The sequence below is a fragment of the Apaloderma vittatum genome, unplaced genomic scaffold (assembly GCF_000703405.1).
Source record: "Apaloderma vittatum isolate BGI_N311 unplaced genomic scaffold, ASM70340v1 scaffold13146, whole genome shotgun sequence".
NCBI lineage: Eukaryota > Metazoa > Chordata > Aves > Trogoniformes > Trogonidae > Apaloderma > Apaloderma vittatum.
Window position 1 is genome coordinate 209607 of NW_009722463.1, and position 19479 is coordinate 229085.

General features: G+C 43.8%; 1 protein-coding gene across 1 annotated transcript in view; it reads right to left on the reverse strand.

The window, feature by feature from the left end:
* The window catches only part of HAO1 (hydroxyacid oxidase (glycolate oxidase) 1), a 23887-nt gene that overhangs the window by 3149 nt on the left and 1259 nt on the right, over nucleotides 1-19479 (reverse strand). Inside the window, exons 2-5 of the mRNA XM_009871789.1 lie at nucleotides 13250-13401; nucleotides 5142-5397; nucleotides 2024-2199; nucleotides 1006-1097 (exon numbers count right to left, since the gene is read on the reverse strand). Of these exons, the coding sequence (XP_009870091.1) occupies nucleotides 1006-1097; nucleotides 2024-2199; nucleotides 5142-5397; nucleotides 13250-13401 (676 nt within the window). The remainder of the gene's footprint in view (nucleotides 1-1005; nucleotides 1098-2023; nucleotides 2200-5141; nucleotides 5398-13249; nucleotides 13402-19479) is intronic.

Consider the following 19479-nt stretch of genomic DNA (forward strand, 5'->3'; position numbering starts at 1 on the left):
CCAGGGAACGGAGGGACGTGCCAGTGGGACAGCAGAGCTGAGCCGAAGAGGCTTCACGTGCAAAACACTCTGCAGGGAAAAAGGGCTTACCCGTCCCCCCGCTTCAGAAAATAATCATGGAAAACAGGAGGTTTTTCATCAAGAACACATTAAATACTGAAGCAGTCACAACCAGGCTTTGATTCTCCTCATTTTCGTTCTCTTTTTGCTTGCACAGCTTTCCCACACCATATGAAGAGAAATGAATGATGACTGGAGTTTTGGGGGTTTTCCTTGAGCCTGAACACATACTTTTTCATTTTCCTTTACTTCTTTCCTTTTTGGCCAGTTGAGAGCTTCTCAAATCCCTTTTCACCTTTGGAAAAGGCACGGGGTAGCACGACAAGGAAAAGGAAAAAGGAAAAAACCTGTAATTTAACCACCTTGTACCTTTTCCAAAGGTGAAAATGTTTGAAAGGAGAAAAATGGAGAGTTTCATTCTGCCTTTAGCTGTTCTGTAACTCTGTAATTTTTCAGAAGTCTCTGAAGAATATTAAAAGGGAAAAACAACTCACTAATACAACCTTCAGTGAACCACAAATGGCAACAGGGGGTTTCAAAAAGGGGCGAGAAAGGAGAAATAAAGTAGAAGACTGGAAAAAAAAATTCTTAAAGACTTTCCAATTCCTAAACATTTAACTGACACTTTCTGAAACTGCTCCTCTAGATTTCCATGCAGGGTGCTGCAGCTGAGGACAGGATGCCCAGGCAGCTTGAAGAAACAGCCACATGTAAACTCTCCTGTGGTTTTTTTTAATTTGATCTGACCAAGGGAAGGTTGTGTCTAATTCAGAGTATGATGCGACCTACATAGAGAAGTGGAGGGAGATTACTGCTTATGGGTTAAGGCGTATATGCACATATTTAACTCTTTTTATCCAACTAACGTGTGTTCAGAGAAAGCCAACAAGAAGCCAAAATGCAGAGAAAACCAGAAACTACTTTGTGCATTGGCAGAGTACTCACAGTTGCAGGGACCCCATCAAGCTGTCGTGCTCCATGATTTGACACCAGGATGCCATTTACCCCAATCTTTACAGCTTCTTTAGCATCATCAGCTAGAAAAAAAACCCACACAAACAAGTTATGTGCTTCCATAACTTGGAGCTTACTGACGCCGCGATGGGGGAAATTTTGGCATGATTAAAAAAACATTGCCAGATAGTGCAAAGCCACTGCAGGGCTTCATCCCACCAAAGCTCTGCCTCAACACAGAAAACGCTTTTATCTTTCAGCAGTAAGACCAGAAAAGTCATTTGAAATGTTGGAGCAGAATGTTTTACCACTTTGGATTAGCAGTTACTTTGGTAGCTAGCCTTTCTTCTCTCTACTATGTCCCACAACTCATCGCTAAGAAATCATTTAGCTGTATTATTTTCCCCAAGTCCAAATTATCAGCATGATTACAGTAATAATCCATGCTCAGTGAAGCCACTTCACCATGCCCAGCGCTCTTTTGATAGTATGGAAGTCCAGCTTTCTTTTAAGTAGCATACAACTGCAGCTGGAGCTGCAGTTCACAGGCACAACAAACAGAGCACGTTCGGTTTTCCTGGCTGTGTCTGATTTCAGGTATAACTGACGTGACGCAAGCCAACCAACTGACTAGTTTGGTGACCAGAGGTTCTGGTTCCTACCTACTGAGCAGACACACCTTGGAGCACAGTCATACAAAGCATGTGACAACTCCAGGTAGTTACTTAAGCACCTGCTTCTGCAAGTGTCTTGGTTGCCGTGTACCTAATGATGCTTGAGGAAGGGTGGTGGGTTTTTTCCCCTCTGATTGTTTTTAGCTCTGTTTTGACAAATCTCCCCTACTTAGCACAGAGATGTGAAAGTGCATCCCACCATATCAGCAAAGTGGATGCTTGCTGTTAAAAAGAAATGCAATTCTATAGAAATTTCCCCAGCACGAGTACTTTTCCTTCCCTAGCGCCTCCAGAAACACCTTACCTCCCCAATGGGAAGCGGCAGAGATACACACCTCGGAGGATTCCTTTGGCAACGATGGGCAGCGAGGTCAGCCCTCGAAGCCATTTGATGTCCTCCCAGTTGATGCTTGCATCGATCGCCTCAGCCACATACACAGCCAGTCCACTATTTTCGCCAAAATCTTTCCCTGAGGAGAATGCCAGGTCGCTGCTTGAAAAGTTTTTTAATCTAGAAAAACAAAAGACATAGAAAAATAGTCTGAGAAAGATTCATTGTAGCCATAAGTCAGTCCCTAATACTAGCATTCAATATAGCTACATTATGTGTTTGCTGTACTACAGGACAGGAGCAAAAAAAGCTTAACCCAGTGTCAGATCACAGTCTTCCGCAAGCCAAAACCTTGGGCTGGCAAAGCATTTGATAACGCTGGTGCAAGTTTCTCTGGACCAAAGCCACAGTTCTAGTTCTTAAAAAAAAAAAATAAAAATAGGATAAAGTCCAAAATCAAAAGGTTCAGCATCAAGTCCACAATCAGGAGGGAAACCCAGCAGTGAGAGAGCACTAATTTGGTCTCAAGCATCTGTCCTTCTGTGTGACTTTGGGCACTTAGCCACTCCTTTTCCTCAGTTACCCACCATCAAATAAGAACAATATTATCTGCTAGGAGCACCACGAGGATAAGTGCATCAGAGGCTGTGGGACATCAGACCCTGGAGCAGAACAGGCAGTTTGTGAGAACATCAGTCGTGACATAACGAAGGACCCACTGAAGCCAAGATCTGGGTCTGTACTTACCAGCAAAAACCCCTTTAGCTTGCGTGCCGCAAATTTGGCTTTTGTTTTGCTTTTATTTCAAATCCAAGGGATTCGACTACTTGAAGGAATAGTGGGAGTGGAGAAGGAAGGGAAATTTTTAAGCTCCATGAATTAGATGGATCCGCATGAAGCCTTGCAAAGAATTCAGAATTTTCATCAGTCCGACGAGACCAACAACCAGCTAGTTCAACGGGTGTCTTTTTTGTACATTTCCATGTAAAGTGTGGGGGCAGGAAATTAAGTTCATAGGAAAACATTAGCTATTATTTGCTCTTTAGCACCAAATCAATCTCATAGGCTCTAGGAACTGAATGGTAAGTGACAGCCTCTGCACCAAAGAGTTCACAGACTTCCTAGACAAAGCAGGAGAAGGGGAGAGGAGGGCAAACAGAGAAATTCAGGCTGTGCCTGTGTTGAAAAGCTGAAGTAGACCCAAATGCTCACAAGCATTAAGCCATCATCAGCAACACCAGTAGCACCAAGGACACCCATGCCTCACAAGAGGCCAATTCCTTCATTCTTCAAAAACTGTGTCTTGTTCTGCTTTCTGCTATTTTATACTCATGTTCCACATTTTGGGAAATGCAGAGATTTTTTTTTTGCATGGAAACTGGCAAGTCTCACTGCTGATTTCATGCCTGCAACAAGCAGCATTTCACACGGCTTTTCCATTCAGCTCCCGGCCCAGAAGAAAATGAGAAAGGAGTGGGCTCTCAGCTGTTGGTTTGTGGAGGGTGGGGTACCCAGAGAAAAACAGAACCATGGATAAGATTATATAAATAACTGTTGTTTTTCTTGGCCTGTGAAACGCAGATCAGCACTTGAATGAATGTTGCCTCACATACATTTCGGAGCACAATGGCACCTTGTTGTTGCTTTGAAACTTTGTTGAAAACCTGAAGCCAAGAAAAAGTTATCACATAACTGCGCGGAGTCCCGCGCGAGAAGAATTTCACCAGCGACTCCACAACAAAACACTGTCCAAGTGTCATTCTGAAGTCTGAAGTGATTAATTAGGACCTTTATGGATTACTCCAGCTTCATATTATTTCATATGGTTCACTCAAACAAAATCTTGTTACGGATTGGTCAGGTGCGGGTTGAAGGTTTCAGAAACTCTCTGTTGCTTTCCTCAGATATTTTTTGGTTATTTGACTTGTATTCAAAAACTCTTTAACCCCAGATCTTAAAATAATACTGCCCCTTGAGAAAAAAAAAAGGAAAAAAATCATTCAGAATAATTTTATTTTAGTTTTAAGTAAGATGGCAGTGTATATTGATAATGTGTTAATTGATAATAATAATCATCCATCATGGATCTATAGCATGATTACTATACGGAGCATATGCACACCAGTGTTTTACATTTCATGGTAGTTGTGTCAGGGATTTTTTGGTTTTCTGGTGCTTACCTTGTAAAATTGTACTTTAACACAGAAATCCTAAGCAGAGTTAAGGTTGCTATGTCAGCCTTCATCATATCAGGTATTAGCTTCAAATACAAGCATATGGGGGAAATCCAACACCCAACTCTAGAGGGTTTTTTTTGCCTGTGAGGTGAAGAATCAGATTCATTGTATGCTCCCATGGCTTACCTTCAATTTTACCATTATGAAAAAAGAAGAAAGATGTCAGGATGTGACACTATATTTAACAGTCTTAGGAGACATAGGAAGAGCACTTCAGATCCATTGATAATATTCAAAACCAGCTTTTACCCAGAACTCAAAGTTAATCTGATTCAAAACACATTCAGCTGTCTTCTAATTTTTTTCTTTCCATTCAGAAAGACTGATATCCGTGTGTCTCTCTATTTGAGTAAATCAAGAGTTAAAGTTGCTTGGAAAGCAGCCTGATCCTGGAGCCAGTGCATTGTCACAAGATGACATAGGTTAGAAGGGATCGTAACACTCCTGGAAGAAAACTTTGATCCTCTTAGTCCAGGCCCTCAGTCAGATCATGTGCAGCTCTGCAGGTGGATCCAAGTTGCAAGTCAGAGCAAGTTGCACAGGGCTGTGTCCAGCTGAGTTTTGGAGACACCCAAGAATATATTGACAGATGTACAAAGAAATACCGCATCTCTCTAACTTCATCATCCTGCAGCCTCATGGTGCCTGGCACACGGTGTCTTTTGCAGTCTTCAAACAGCCAAGAAAGCTGAGTTTTGACCCAAAGCAGATCATAGCCCAAACGCAGCACGAGATATGTGCTCAGTTCCTTGGTGTTGTCACTCAGTGCAGCGTGTGGCACCTGGAAGAAATTCCTTCCTCCAAAGACAAATTTCTCCTGCGGCACCTTGAGGTGACCACGGCACTGCCACACACCCGTCCCGCATCCCACCGCTGGCCACCTACCTGAGGTGGGGAGGAAGCTGGAACTTGTTTCGCACGTCATCAATGCGCCTGCCCAGGAACGGCGTGTCTACTGTCACGAAAATCCCTTTGTAGCCCGCTCGCTCCGCACGCTTCACGAGGGATTTTGTCACCTCCCGGTCCTTGTACACGTAAAGCTGCATCCAGCGAAGGCCAGCTGGAGCTGCTTCAGCCACTTCTTCGATGGAAGAGGTGGCCCAGGAACTCAGCATCATCCCAGTCCCCATTGCATAGCAGGCTGGAGAAACAAAAAGCTATATTCAGACTATCCAAAACACAGAGGTTCTTCTAAAGAGGAGTGTGAGAGTGCATCAGCACACATGATTTCACGCTGCCTTTCTTCAATGTTGATGCATTTTTCAGCCTTCCAGGGAATGCCACATCAAAAGCAGTTACTAACAGCGGTGGGCTGCAGGGAGAGCTCTCTGGTTTATTCTCTTTGTTTACAGACAAATTTCTAGTGACTGCTCTCTGCACGCCATTTGGGATAATTCCCGCTCCAAAACTGGAAATAAAAGATGTTATAATCACACTAAGCCTTATCCATATTAATAATTCTTTACCTCATGGGGAGCCTGTTTGTAAACCCCTAGTGTCTGACTACCACTTGTCACAAGTATTGGGATGTGCGTTTAAGGACACACACCCATGATTTTAAATAATCTTTAAAAAATTCATTTAAGGCTTCCAACTTTTTGAATGCCGCTACTTTGCTGCAGATCAGAATTTAAGATGCATCACTCCCAACACTGCTCTTGAATCCTCCTCACCACTGCCATACACGCTCCCTCAAGCTTTTTGATTGTGGCATTTAGGCTGCTTTTGCTGAGGCCAAAGGGACGGATGCTCATGCCCATGTGTTTTAGTCTCTCTTCCTTTACCTCGTAAAAGCTGTGGAATGAAATTGCTGCCGAGGTGCAGGCAGCCCCAAGGTTAAATGTCACCAAACAGTCCTAGATGGGGTCAAGCAGCCAGAGCCTCGGTGCCAGTTCCTTCCCCAGAGGTAATTTCCAACCCGAGCTGCGTTACAAACCAGCTAATCTCATACAATTCTATTTTTATGAATCTATCACTTATTCCTTCTGGAGTAATCTGTCACTTAATGTAAAATAAAGGAAAACACACGCTAAAACTCAAAAATATTATATAAAGCCTTATTTTTCTTGGTCTACCGCAGTATGCATATTTTTAATGTAAATGGACCTCTGTTTCAAAACGTCATCTCCAGACCATCGAGGAATTAAGAAGTGGTCTTTATGACAACATTTTATTAAATAAGGATTACAAGTCTCTTAGAGTGGAAACTTATGAACAGCTTATTCAAACAAATTGGTTACACCCTCCCAGGGCCACCAGGCAGGTTTCAATCAATGGAAATACAGTAGCAATGACCCAAAACTCTCTATATTGCAGCCATTTCATTCCTCCCCTTAAAATTACAGAAAATAGTTCTCTCATAGCTTAAGTACTTTGAAATGCATTTCTTCTGAAGAACCCATGCATACCAACTGCCTAAAATCCTGTTAAAATCAGCTGTGGTGGCCTGTCACAAATTTTGTAGTAAGTGATTTGCCAAACTGAGTCCATTAAGTGATGCTGAGAAACAAGGGATCCGCGTTCCTGCTGCTCTGTCAGATACGACTTCGTGAATGAGAGGGAAGGTTGCTAACCCAGCGATTGCAAAACCCTCACATCAGATAAGGGAAAAGTGTAAACGTTATGGTTCAATCTGCCTTTAGGTATCCATTTATTTCCATTCTTACTTGTATTCTCTTGTCTACCTCTATAGCCCTACAGACATAATAAAGTTGCAAAAGCAAAGAAGTTAAAATAGAAACTGCACAATAAAATATATTTGGTGAATAGGAGATTTAAACCACAAAATACCACCATCCTCTTTCAACTTATCTGCATATATATCAATAGAGAAGAATAATGCTTTCTTCTTACTTAAGATTGGGTTCAAGCGGTTTGGTTCAATCAGAGTTCAGCCATCCCAAACCAGGTTATGGTGTTTGCACAAAAGCATACTCACAAATGCCTCTCATCTGTCCTGTAAACTTAACAACTCTTTGGTAAAGCATCAGCTCGACATTCATATTAGAGATTCCAAGCTGCAGGCTTGGTGGATCTGTGCTTTATCTTGATCATTTTAAAGCTTATTTTGACAATTTCCTAGACTTTCAAAAACAAATGATACATAGTCCTGAAGTGTTGCCAGGTTCTTGGTGTGGTTGTGGGTTTTTTTTACTACCTCAAATCAGAGTTTGCTAAAAATATACTCCCACTTCTTACACATTTAGCTGCAGTGGAAGAAAACAGAAGCAATTTATTTCCCCCAACTATATTTTGCACTTCAATTTTGAGGTGCTGCAAATATTTATTATTACAAACCGGTACTACTAGAACCATATTCCCACAGGATGCTCTTGCACCAACATGTGACATTTGCCAGAGTTTAAACATCACATTTTTTGTAAACCAGCCTCTCCTCATGCCATTTCAGACCGCTTTTAGGTTTTTGTTGGTTCCTCCCTCCCGCCCAGGTCTTCTTTTAATCCTGAGCGTTGGCCAAAGCACAAGATTACCCTTGTACGCACTGCAGGCTCCCGCTGATGACCATGCAGAGCCCGTGGCATTAGCCACACGCAGAAGCCTGGGGAAGTTTTCGACATCAGGACACTAAAACTTGAAGTTATTTGTACTCCACCTTGTTGCAGGGGCAAATGCAACTACAACTGGGACACGGTGGGACACATAGAAAAGGAGGTTTCACAGCCTTTGCTCCACAGGCGCGGGTTTCTCAGCCCTACTGCCGCCTGCTTGTATGTAGCTCAGGGAAGCCACCAGCCAGGATATAACTTTTCACTGGGGAACATAGGCCTCCATAAAATGAGGCTTTCCTCATTCTTGGGGAACCCAGTTGAAGTATTTTACAAAGCAACAAATCCAGGCTGACTCTAGGACAGGACACAGTTGGGAAGCCCACAGGAGAGCAGAGCAATAATGTTTTGTAGTCCTTTCTTCACCCCGAAACCTCAAGACTCTCCTTCCCCGCTCTGACAGGGCATCACTTTGTTAAGTTTTTTCAGAAGGGTATGGAGTTTGTCCCTGTGGGCAACCCAGAAGCAACAGACTTTGGGGGAGGACACTGGAGAAGAGCCCAGTTTAAGCTTGCATATTTTGTCAGGGTTACCTTGTATGGGAATGGGAACTTGCTATTTTTCCCTAGCTCTGCAAAATTCCCATTGTTTCCCTTTTAGGGGCATCGCCGAAGCACAGCAGCCAAACTGCCCCACTGTGCTCATTCTTCCCTGTGCCCACCAGTGAATCTCCTGTCCCAAAGTTAGGGGCCAGAGGACATTACTTGGGATCAATGCAATGTCCTTTTGGCACAGTGGTATTTCCCAACAGTAGAAGCTACATTCTTGGAGCTGCATCTCCTAAGAAACAGAGTTGTTTAAAGCACTTAACATGACTCTCTTGACGAAACACACTTGGCTGAGAAATCCCCTGCCCAGCCTTACCTCACTTACCCCTTACAAAACGCTGTGTGCGAGTTGTGCCTACGGTTGTTTTGTTGACACAACGCATTTTGTCAGCTGGGCAGGAAGGCTGGAGGCAGCAGGGAAAAACGAGCGTGGCCAAAATGGATCTGGCTGGTTTAGGAGAGCTGTGGTGCCAGACTGCCTGCGTGCACTTGCAGCAGAAAGTCCTCTGGCCGTGCTGGGCTCTGGGGGGAATCAGGGTCAGGTCAGTCCAGGCCATGTTGTCCCACACGAATATTATCCTCTCAATGGCTCTGGAGTAGCCATACCTCAAAATCAACACTTTTTTTTGGAATGCCACATAGGTAACAGGTGAAAGACAGCCCCAAAGTCCTGCCATTTTCACTCTGGCTGAGCACAAAAAGCATCCGATCACAAAATTCATCTCTTGGAGTCATGGTCATGTTCGATGAGCACAGGGAACCTAAATTCAGATGCTCAGCAGCATCAAAGCAAACAAAAAGTCTATTAAGAGTCAAATGGGCAAAGCTGTTTCTTCCTGACTAATGGAAACAATACAGGTGCCAGTAACTCAACTGAAACAGGATAGGAAAAAAGAAAAAAAAGAAGCAGCTTTTTGGTCAGCATTCCTATTCTCTATTTGGCAAAGCGAACGGTGTGGTCATGTCATAGGTGATGGTGAAACCCTTCTTCCGTCATCAGTAACCAAGAAAGTTGTTTGAGAGCAATTGTGGAGGGTAAACAAAAACATCAGATCTGAGCAGCTATCATTCAAAGTTTACAAAATACCTGGCCAAAAACACAGTCAGGCTGTTCAGCCTGATTTTTAGCAAGTCAGAGAGAAGTCGGGTATTGCAAAACATAAAAATATAAGGCACACAGTCAGTAAGAGAACATTGTGCAATTAGCAACAATATAAACAAAAAAAAACAAATGTCAATAAAATAATGCTACATATCCGTTTGTAATCAATTCAAGTTTAAAAAAAAATTTCTGTTTCTTGCTCAGCAGCTGGATGGTGCACAAGGTTTTTCTCCTCTGTCCTTGAAGATGGGTCCTACTTACAGGAGCATGAGCATGACCGCACTTACAGGGAGACGACACGGGAGATCACATCAGTCTGCAAGCACAGCACGAAGTCGGATGGCAAATGAATGTCTTTGCATGGGGGAATAGTGAAACTTCTGAGAGACAAGCAAGGAAAAAAAGGCATGTAGAATCATGAGAGTTCTGCTGAAAAGTGTTTAGAGAACAAGCCCTTTGCTCTTTAATGGTGGCTAAGATTATTCATCAAATTTGGCAAATATTTTTAGCTAAAGAGGTTGAAATTGGAGTGGGAAGGATGAGAGAAGAAAAAAAATCACCTAAGTCAAAATGTCATGCGTTGATATTTTCAAAATGGAAATGTTTTCTCCTGAGCTAACGCTTTTGTTTCAAAACAGAACTATGGCTAAAAGCATTAGCTAAGTAGGAAAATGAAATAAAACATTATGTTTTGGATCAAATTAAACATTTCAGTTAATCCAAAACAATTTTCCTCCCAATTTTTCAGTTTCTACTGAACAGAAAATCCATTATTTGGAAAACTGCCGCACACACTGATGAACTACAACTAAAATCCAAGGGAATACTCTTGAAGAAAGACCTGAAAATACTGGGACAACTGCCAAAGTCCATGAAATTGTTTCAACGACAAAAGAGCTTTCTCTGTAAGTAAGGACTCCGTATCCATTTAGACACGTCAAAGAAAACAGAGGAGCAACCTTATTACAGCCTAGAGGGACAATATATATATATTTTGTTGGTTTGGTTTTTTTCTTTAAGTCTAACTAACATAAGTAAATCCAACATCTGAATTTGAAGCTGTACAAGTTTTGACTGCGATTAGAGCTTATTCTGCTCAGAGTGGAGTTAGTTAACCTTTGGAATAACTCATGTCGTATTGGATGGCCTGTCACCAGCAATTTTTAAAATTGTTCTTGAACCTTTTATCCCCCAAAAAGATCCTTTACTAACACAACAGAATTGTCAGTGAAAGTGTGTTTAAGGCAAGCTGCCAGACTGCCCTATTTGGGGCAAGATGCATGCTCCTTTCCACCAGCTCAGGCACAGCAGGAGAGCATCCCTCGAGAAGCTGAAGCAGCAGCAGCGAGGGGCAGCAGCTCCCAAAACCCCGACAAGCCCCAGAGTGAGCTCAGGGAGTTTGACTTAATGACAGACACCATGACATGCCCTTGTCTTGAGGGAGGACATTTACGCCGCAATGCGTGGGCAAACCTGCTGGAAGACCACAGCTGTTCAAAGCAAAATGTTGTCACTTCAGGGAATTCCTTGGCAGGATTGAGCATCGCTCTCAAAATACAAAATGGTAGGAGAAGGTGTTGTCATTGCTGCCTGCACTGCTCTGCAGGTGAAAAAGGTGTGAACCAAAGATTATCTCTTGGGCTTTAACCCCAAGCAGGCAGACGTGCAGCTGGTGGGCACACACACGTGCTGTGGGTGCTCCTTTGGGCCGCTGCCACTTCCCCCAACGCAAGCCGTGGCACACGACACCCACTTCCCTGTCTGGGAAGGAGTAAGAGTGAGATCATGTCGTGCTTTTTAAGAATCATCACAGTCCCAGAGGCACCACCACGTACGTCGTTGCCTGCGCTCCTGAGCCAAAAGTCAAGCTTACGCAGTATGCCAGGCTTTGCAACAGCCACAGGACTATGCATCAGACTCTTGGTTTGCGTAAATTGGCACAGATGAAGCAGAAGCTGGTTTAAAGCAACCAGCAATCCGCTCGCTTATGTTTCAGAGGTATCGCAGAGTTGAAGAGAAGTTGGATGTAGCAAACCCCCTGATCCTGAATGTCCCAAGTTTAAGGGAATGTTTAAGCCAAGCATGTACTTTACAGCTAATCCCTGTCATCTTATAAGGTCAAACCAAAAGCTTGGCACTGAATGCCCCGCTACACCTCTAACAAAGCACGAAACTGAAGTCGTATTTTTTCTACAAGAAACACTAATGCAATACAGAGGGTGTGATTTTAATTAAGCTCCCTCTTGAAAGTGATGAAAAATTTACCAACTTCGATGGATATGTTTATTTGACCACATATTCAAAGTGTTGCCAGTACACTGAGCTCAAAAACCCGAGAACATTAAATGCAATAATCATGTGTTAAAATTTGAAAATGTAAGTGCGCAAAAATCAGGAAATTCCTAAATTAAGTTATCTACCACAGCTATAACTCAGTCCTGGTAGTCAGCCTTATTGTACTACTCAACTTTACACGCCATTATAGATTTATGCCTTAAAACGTGGCGGGGCCATGGCATCGCTGGGAGTTTTTGCTAAGGAACATCCTGAATTTTGTGTGTTTCGAACCTCGCTGTTAACATGGCGTTAATGTGTTTGCACTGAATGGTATAATGCTTCAGAGTCTCCTCCCACCATAATCTGGGCCAGAAATAATCCACAAGAGCTGCCAAAGGACAGGACAGCACCAATGCGCCCCATTAGCCGCTACTTCACAAACCAATTCAAGGGATTCGAGCTCCATCGTGTGGAGTGTCCCTGCACATTCAACAGGCATAGTCTCTGGCTTCCTAGTAAACCTCTTGCGAAGGGGAAAATCATATCCCCCACTGGGGCGTAAAAGTAGAAAAATCTGCTTTTACAGAGATTGCTGTTGGAGTTGCGCTGCAGCCCATCAATGGGGCACATCGCAGCAACGCAGCTTTTAATGGGAACTGGGACCAGCTCCCACTGCGGGACCGATAATTAGACTCACTTCACACCAGGATTTGCTCCATCAGCCATGGAAATGCTGTTAGTTTAATAGCTCAACCATGCATAGGATTATTTTTCTTGAAAAAAAAAAAATTGCTTATTTAGATTTTGCATCCTTTGTCATTCAGTGCTGGAGCACTGAAACACACCTCCCGATACTGTTTATACACAACTGGCCAACTGTGCAACCTCTTAGATTTTATGTCATCCTGCAGCTTGGGTTAAAGGAATAAGAAACCATTTCACATTCGAATTCTGCTTAACGTCCCATTTCTCACAGCTTTTTAGGCTGCAGCCTCCACACTAGCAACATCTTTGTGCAGCATCTAGCCCAGAGGGGCCCTTATCTCACTGGCTCGTCGGGATGCTCTCCAAGAGATCTCTTCAAAGCGGCTGTTTTTCCCAGACAAGCAAAGACTTCTGAATTTCTAGAAGCAGTGCAGCAGCAGCAAGAATGTTAATGTGACAATATATATATAGTTATATTTATAGAATTTATAGAAAGACATATAGAGAGATGTAGTCTACAATTTTGTATTTTTTACAAATGACTGCCCTCTTACACACTGCACTTCTGCCCCCTGTTCCACAGTGAGGGAGAATCCACACAAAAAACAGGCAAAAGGAAACAGTGAAAAACAACCCCAAGAATAAACCTGATTACTCTCAGAAGTGACTCAAAACCTTCCATGTCACAGCATCAGGAGCAAGAAACCAAGCCGGGCTTCACAACCTGCTGGCACAGTATTACTCTGTTCACCCCTAACTCACTCGGGGAGGGGACAGACACTTTGCACGGTTTACCTCTAGCAGTAGCTGTCTCCCCGTCAGCGTGAGCCATGCGCTGCATCGCAGTCGCTCCGACGCACACCGGCATGCTGATCTTCTGCCCCAAAACAGAGGTTGACAGGTCCATTACTGACACATCCCTGAGCACCCGAGGGTACAGCTTCCATCTACACAGAGACAAAGAGAAGAAACCATCAGGGTTATTTACAGTTCCTACTGGCCAAGAGGCATTTTTCCTGCTGTCAGGAGAAAGCCAGAGGGGAAGAAGCTGCACAAGGCACCAGGGGAGGCTGCACTGGGGCTGGAGAACTTCGCTGCGTGACCCAGACCTGCAGCAGGATCTGCAAAATGCACAAAGCCAGAAGGGAGCAAAGCCCATGGAAGGTGAGAGAGGCAAAGAGCCTTTGAATGTTATTGGCTGGTATAATTTAAAAGAAAAGACAGGACCTGCAAAATAATAAAGTTCATGGCGAGTCTCAGCCTCCCCAAAAGCTTTGGGGCAGAACTGGATGACAGTGTGCAGTAGATAAAGACATTAGCCCCCCTCCAGTTACTCCTTCTGTGGACTAAGGAGCTAAAACATGCCGAATTGTTCGAGAAAAATAGTCTGGTCAGCATGTTTAGCCCTCTCTGTCCCTGTGCTATGGGCGTCTGCAGCAAAACTACATGGAAACAAGCTGCTACGTGGGAAGCAGTTGGGCAGGATGGCTGTCCCAGCTTTCCTCAGCCCATAGGGGGATGGAAATTCACTATACTGCAGCTCTGCTGGCACAAAGACTGAGTAACTGTGCTTGGAGAGGTCCTGTCCCCAGCAGTCATCGGCCACTGTGCCATACGCAGCCCCTGGAATGACAGCTGCAGCCCCAGGGACAGCCCATCACACCGCAAAGACTCCAGACTTCCAGGAAAAGACCAAACGTGGCCACTGTAATTTGGTGCAGGAAAAGACCAAGTAGCGCAACTGCTTTCCCAGCAGGGCAAGTTATGGTTTAGTCCTTGAATGACACAGCCCAGCATCTGCTCAGCCGTTCCTGACCTCAACTTTGCTTTTCAATGTGCCCACCAGAAACCACATCAACCCAGAGCTGGACTTTAATCTCTGCCAGGGCATTCAGCTCGGGTACAAACAGAATCTGACTCCAAAACAAACTAAACCGTACTTAATCTGAACCGTACTTAATCTGAAATGCCAACTGACTGCAGTCAAGCGGGACACCACATGCTCCACGCTCACATGTACAGAACTCTTTTTTTTTTCTTCTCTCCCCAACAGCAGCACTACAGGATCATAATCCCTCTTATGGGGACCACTAGATGACACCATGGTATCCAAATCTTTACTAGTGGGGTTCATGTCTGAGCACACCCGTGAAATTGGACTTTTTCTCACCATCCAGGCAATGCTGCAGCGGAGCTGCTGTTCGCAGAAGCCAGAAGAGGGTGTGCAAGAGCAGGGGCTGCCTCTCCACAACCCTGTGCGCTGAGCCCGGCCAAAGGCTCCCCTGCCAGCTGCACCAGGGTACCTATCAACCTCTTACTAAGGCGTTCCTCCCTCTAAAAGGACCCTGATGGCTATTGAATTTTGATTACAGAAAACAATTAAAAATTTAAGCTCTAATAATGCTGAACCCAACTATCTGCTCAGCACTAGAATGCCTGAGACTTGTAATACTATTAATTTTAGCATGGAGATAGCAACCAGAACTGCTATTACCCTCAGTCTATGCTCTGACAGCAAGCAGCGATCAGCTTGAGCTTGCATATTAAGCCGACAGCTTAGGATAAAAATAAATTTAAAAGATAAGACAGAATCTCTTCCATTTTATACAAAGGTAGAGAAATATTTCCATAGGAAGCCTGGGACAAAGCCAGGGCAAGACCCAAATTTCTGAAGCCCTAGAGCATGGAGCCATGCCAGCTCCCCAGGAAGCACTCCCCAGGGAGGAGAAAGACAGTTATGATGCTTGGAAGGAGACGTTGTGGAAGTCAGCTCTATCATTCAATGCCAAGACACACAGAGTGAGTATATCTCCTCAAACTTGTTTTCATGCTATTGTATCGGTTTGTTATTCTTCAGGGGAGGATGGGCTCAGGGTGGAACAAAGAAAACATGGCTTTTTTCCTCCCCCTTTCTTCCTAATCCGCATTCTGAAGGCTTTCTCTCAGCTCCGAGGCATCTTTTCCCAGCAAATATAAAGAAAACAAAAAGTCCTTTCATGACCTTGCTTCGTTTTGCAGTCAAACTCAGAAGTGTAAGGATGTGAAGTATCCCCCTCTTCCTCAGCCTTAGTTTCTCTACAGTCCCGGATTGTACCACTGCCATCTCAAAGCACACACACAAGGGTCAGTCCTTAAGTACCAACATTTCTGTAGTGCTTTTAGCTGGGAAGAGAAAGAAAAAGCAGAAATCCTCCCAGTAGCATATGTAAGAAAATTATGCTTTTACAGGTGGAGATAAAGAGCCTCCTTCCCACTCACCTTTACTTACCATCAAATTACTCCATCCATGAGCTTTTTGGGCTCCTCAGGCTCACCAGCACCAGGCTTTAAACATAGACATCTCTTTCAACATCTTCTGCAGCTTCTCTTCCCCTCACACCTCATCAGGTCGCATCCTCTCGACCAACATCAAGACAATACTCATAACTGAGTATTTACTGGGTCCCACAAAAACGACCCAAAGGGATCACTACCTTAGTATTACACTCTTCAGATAAAACCCAATCTTGCTTTGGAAACATGGCACTGCTCAGGCAAATCCCCATCCCAATTCTGACCCACTTTGCTGCCTTCATCTCCCCTTCCCCTCAGAAGGAGCAGGTGCCGGTGCTGTGCAAGGCTGAGCAACAGCTGCTTTTACTTAAGCAAAATCAATTTTCTCTCCCAGGAGGTCTTGCCATCCACACAGCAACTCTTTTCGCAGTGCTCTGCGAATCCAAGGTGAAAGGCACTGCAGAAATGTAACTAACTTATTATTCCAAGCATTCCTTTCCTTTTCTCCCCTGCTACAACTTGACATGCTTGCTTGACCCCAGTCACACTCTCAGGCTTGCTTTTTAGACCAATATTTAAATTATTCACATGCCTGGTCCTTTTAACTGCCTTAATACCTAGCTATAAGACAAGGACGTGTTTGCAAAATATACACGTTAATGCTGTCATTAGTATTAAGAAGTGATTGCTGTTCCTCATACGTGTCACAAAATGCATCTTCTCCAAAGGCCACTGGGGAGTCAGCAGCAGAACACATCACGGCACATTAAGAGAAACATGTTCCTACACACACGGATGTTCCCCTTCATTAAAATGCCAAGAGGGGAGATTTCAGATTGATTTCTTGAATGCCATCAAGCTAAAGGCGTCCTGACCTTGTCATAAAATCTGTTCTCCATCCAGGCTCCTTCACTCTTCGACAACTTGAGAGTGAATTTCACTGGCAGACGCAGTGCAAGAGGGACACGCAGCATTTCAGGACATAGAGCGAATGCAAGGTGAATAGTAAGACACCACAGGGAGTAACACATGTTGACATCCCAAATCATCTTTTCTGGCCTTAATGCCTCACATCCGTGCCAGCTCCACGTAATTTATTTTTTTTTATTCATGGTTTTCAAATGATCTGGCAGTACCAGGAATACACTGATGTTGAAAAGCGAGTTCCAGTTCTCCACTCCAACCTCAATCCCAGAAGTGGAAGACAGAGGAGAGTCACTGTACGTGGTGTTAACCTCATCTAGCTTTTTGGAGGCATTTTATACTCTGGTATCTGATTTCAGGTCCAAAGTACGTTAAAGGTGCTGTGCTGTGTAAAGGCCAGGGCATTTGTTTTGTAAGCAAATGGAAGTGGATTGCGCTGCTCCAGAAACTGCAAGGGCTGTTCCAAAGGTATTGCAACACAACTATTCATTTGCTAGATCTGTCCTTAATAATAATCTATTTATTTCTCCATAAATGCAACCATTCTGTCATCAAAAAGTAAAGAGCTCGCAGACCAATCCAACACTGATTTTTCTTCAAATACAATCCATCCCAGAAGTCTTGCTCAACCAAATATTATTGCACTGGAAAGGTATAGGCTAACAATTCATGCTTCTGGTTCAGTTTCATGCTTTACTCTCTTCCATTTAAGCATAAACATGTATACATATATCTACATTAAATAAACTGCAAATTTTTTTTTTAATTAGGCTGAACACTGTGAGCTTCTGACAGTGAAAATCAATGGGAAAATGAAGCCAAACATACTTGTTTCTTCCACAGAGTCATCTGACTTTGTGGCTTACGGGTGTAAAGTCCATCTTTACCCATGACCTGTGCTCAGGGACAGGTGAAAAAAACCAAACAGTTACACACAAGGTCTGTGAGAGAGTCGGAGCAAGAAGCGGCCGTGCTTCTTCCCACAGCACCAAATTAAAAAAGAAATACTTAAAAGTCACTTCTGCCAAACAGGTCTTAAAAACCAAAATATTGTGAAGACTTTATACCATGTTTCTACCTTTCCCAGATGCTCTGCCAGGAAGCTGTTGCTAACACGGTTTAACAAACTGGTAACGGCAGCATCCCACGTGCCCAGTGTGCTTCCAAAAAGGATCAAGGGCTCATCAACACGGCTCACCTTTGCAGAGAGGAGGGTCCCTCTGGCTGCAAGCAGCAAGCGCCCACCGCTTCCTGGAAATATTTCAGTTAGTAACCAGGTGGGTACAGAAAGGCACTAGGAAAGTCGGGAATTACTTATGTTTTCCCATTGCCACTAAAGAGCTGATTTAACTCTGACTGCTTTTACTATCAGCTCCCTCTTGTTACGGACAGATAAAAGAGCACATCTGTCCACAAAGCCGTAAACTGCGTAAAGTGCTCCAGTCCTGAATCATTCCCACTTCATGCAGGCAAGGCTGGGAAACCCCTGCAGACGATTTGAGGTGATGCCCATCCTCCCTGCGATGTCTGTGCTGGCACTGCAGTGATGAGAATGGAGGAGTCTCTCCAGGGGAGCTGGGTTTCCAGCTCTGATCCCAGCTCTCCTGCTGATCTGCTGGGCAACCATCAGCACATCATCACGTTTCTGCGCTTTTGTGGACACTCAGGAAGAGACCGAAACGTAGAGGAATGGAAAAGCAAAGCTTTGACTTAAACATTTCTGGCCCATGACCTCTCTCTTCAGCTGTCAACAAGTTGTGGTGTTTGATGATTTAATAAAGTCCATTGTCAAGTCTTGCAGAGCAACTGCCTTTTTGGAAAATGTTTAAATGGCCTAAAGCCACATCAGAAATTAGATCCTGTTTTCTCTAAGAAAATTACACAAAGTGCAGCAAAGACAGAAACACAGCTTCCACTCCCTTGATACCTTCACTGCTGAGGGCCAGGAACCCAGCATCCTTTTAGCCACAGCAGGACTTGGAAAATTGCATTTTTTATTTATTTTTTTTTTAGTATCTCAGGCTGTTCAAGGCACTGCTAATTAAAATCTCCTTCAGTTCTAGGCTGCCTGCAAGCACCACGGTTTTGAATGCCTAAATCTGGAGGCTTTTATTGAAAATGTGATAGAAGGTGCCAGGAAAGATGAGGTGAGGCTGAACTGCACAGGTGAACAGCCCGATGCGAGGAAGTTGTCTTATCAGAGGAATCTGCCCTTGTGGTGGGAAGTAGCTTCACAGCAGAGTTGCTCTTATCTCACTGTGAACATTTGGCCCCACTAATACCAGAAGAGCAAGTGGGCACAGCCAGCTTCTGGTTAGGCTGTCTCTTGGCAGATTAGATCCAACTTCCGTTTAAATCATGGTAAGTGTAGCTGTTAGTCGTAAACAGTTCACTCTTTCTACAGTTCATTTTCCTTAACATCTCATTTTGGTTTTATGAGGGCAAATAACACTATAGCATCTGGAAGTATGAAAAAAAAGATTTTATATATATATTTATATAAAAATTAGGTGAGTACTACTAGATGCTCTCCTGCTCCTATTTAACTCCTGAGAGCCAGAGCAGTCCTTCAGCTTGTGTTTGAGCAGACTAAGCATAAGGGGATTTCTGCTCCGCGACGAGGGCTTCTGTATGGAGCTACAAGGTCTGGAATGAACAGTCACAGTGGAACTTAGTTTTCTTCTTCTAACATTATAAAGCTTTTATACACACATCCCTAAAATCAAGGCTCTGAGCTGATTTCTGCCATCTGACCTTTGAGATACCGCTAAACAAATTACCACTGAGCTTCCTACAGCTTGAAAATTGTGCGGGATTTCCAGCTGAAC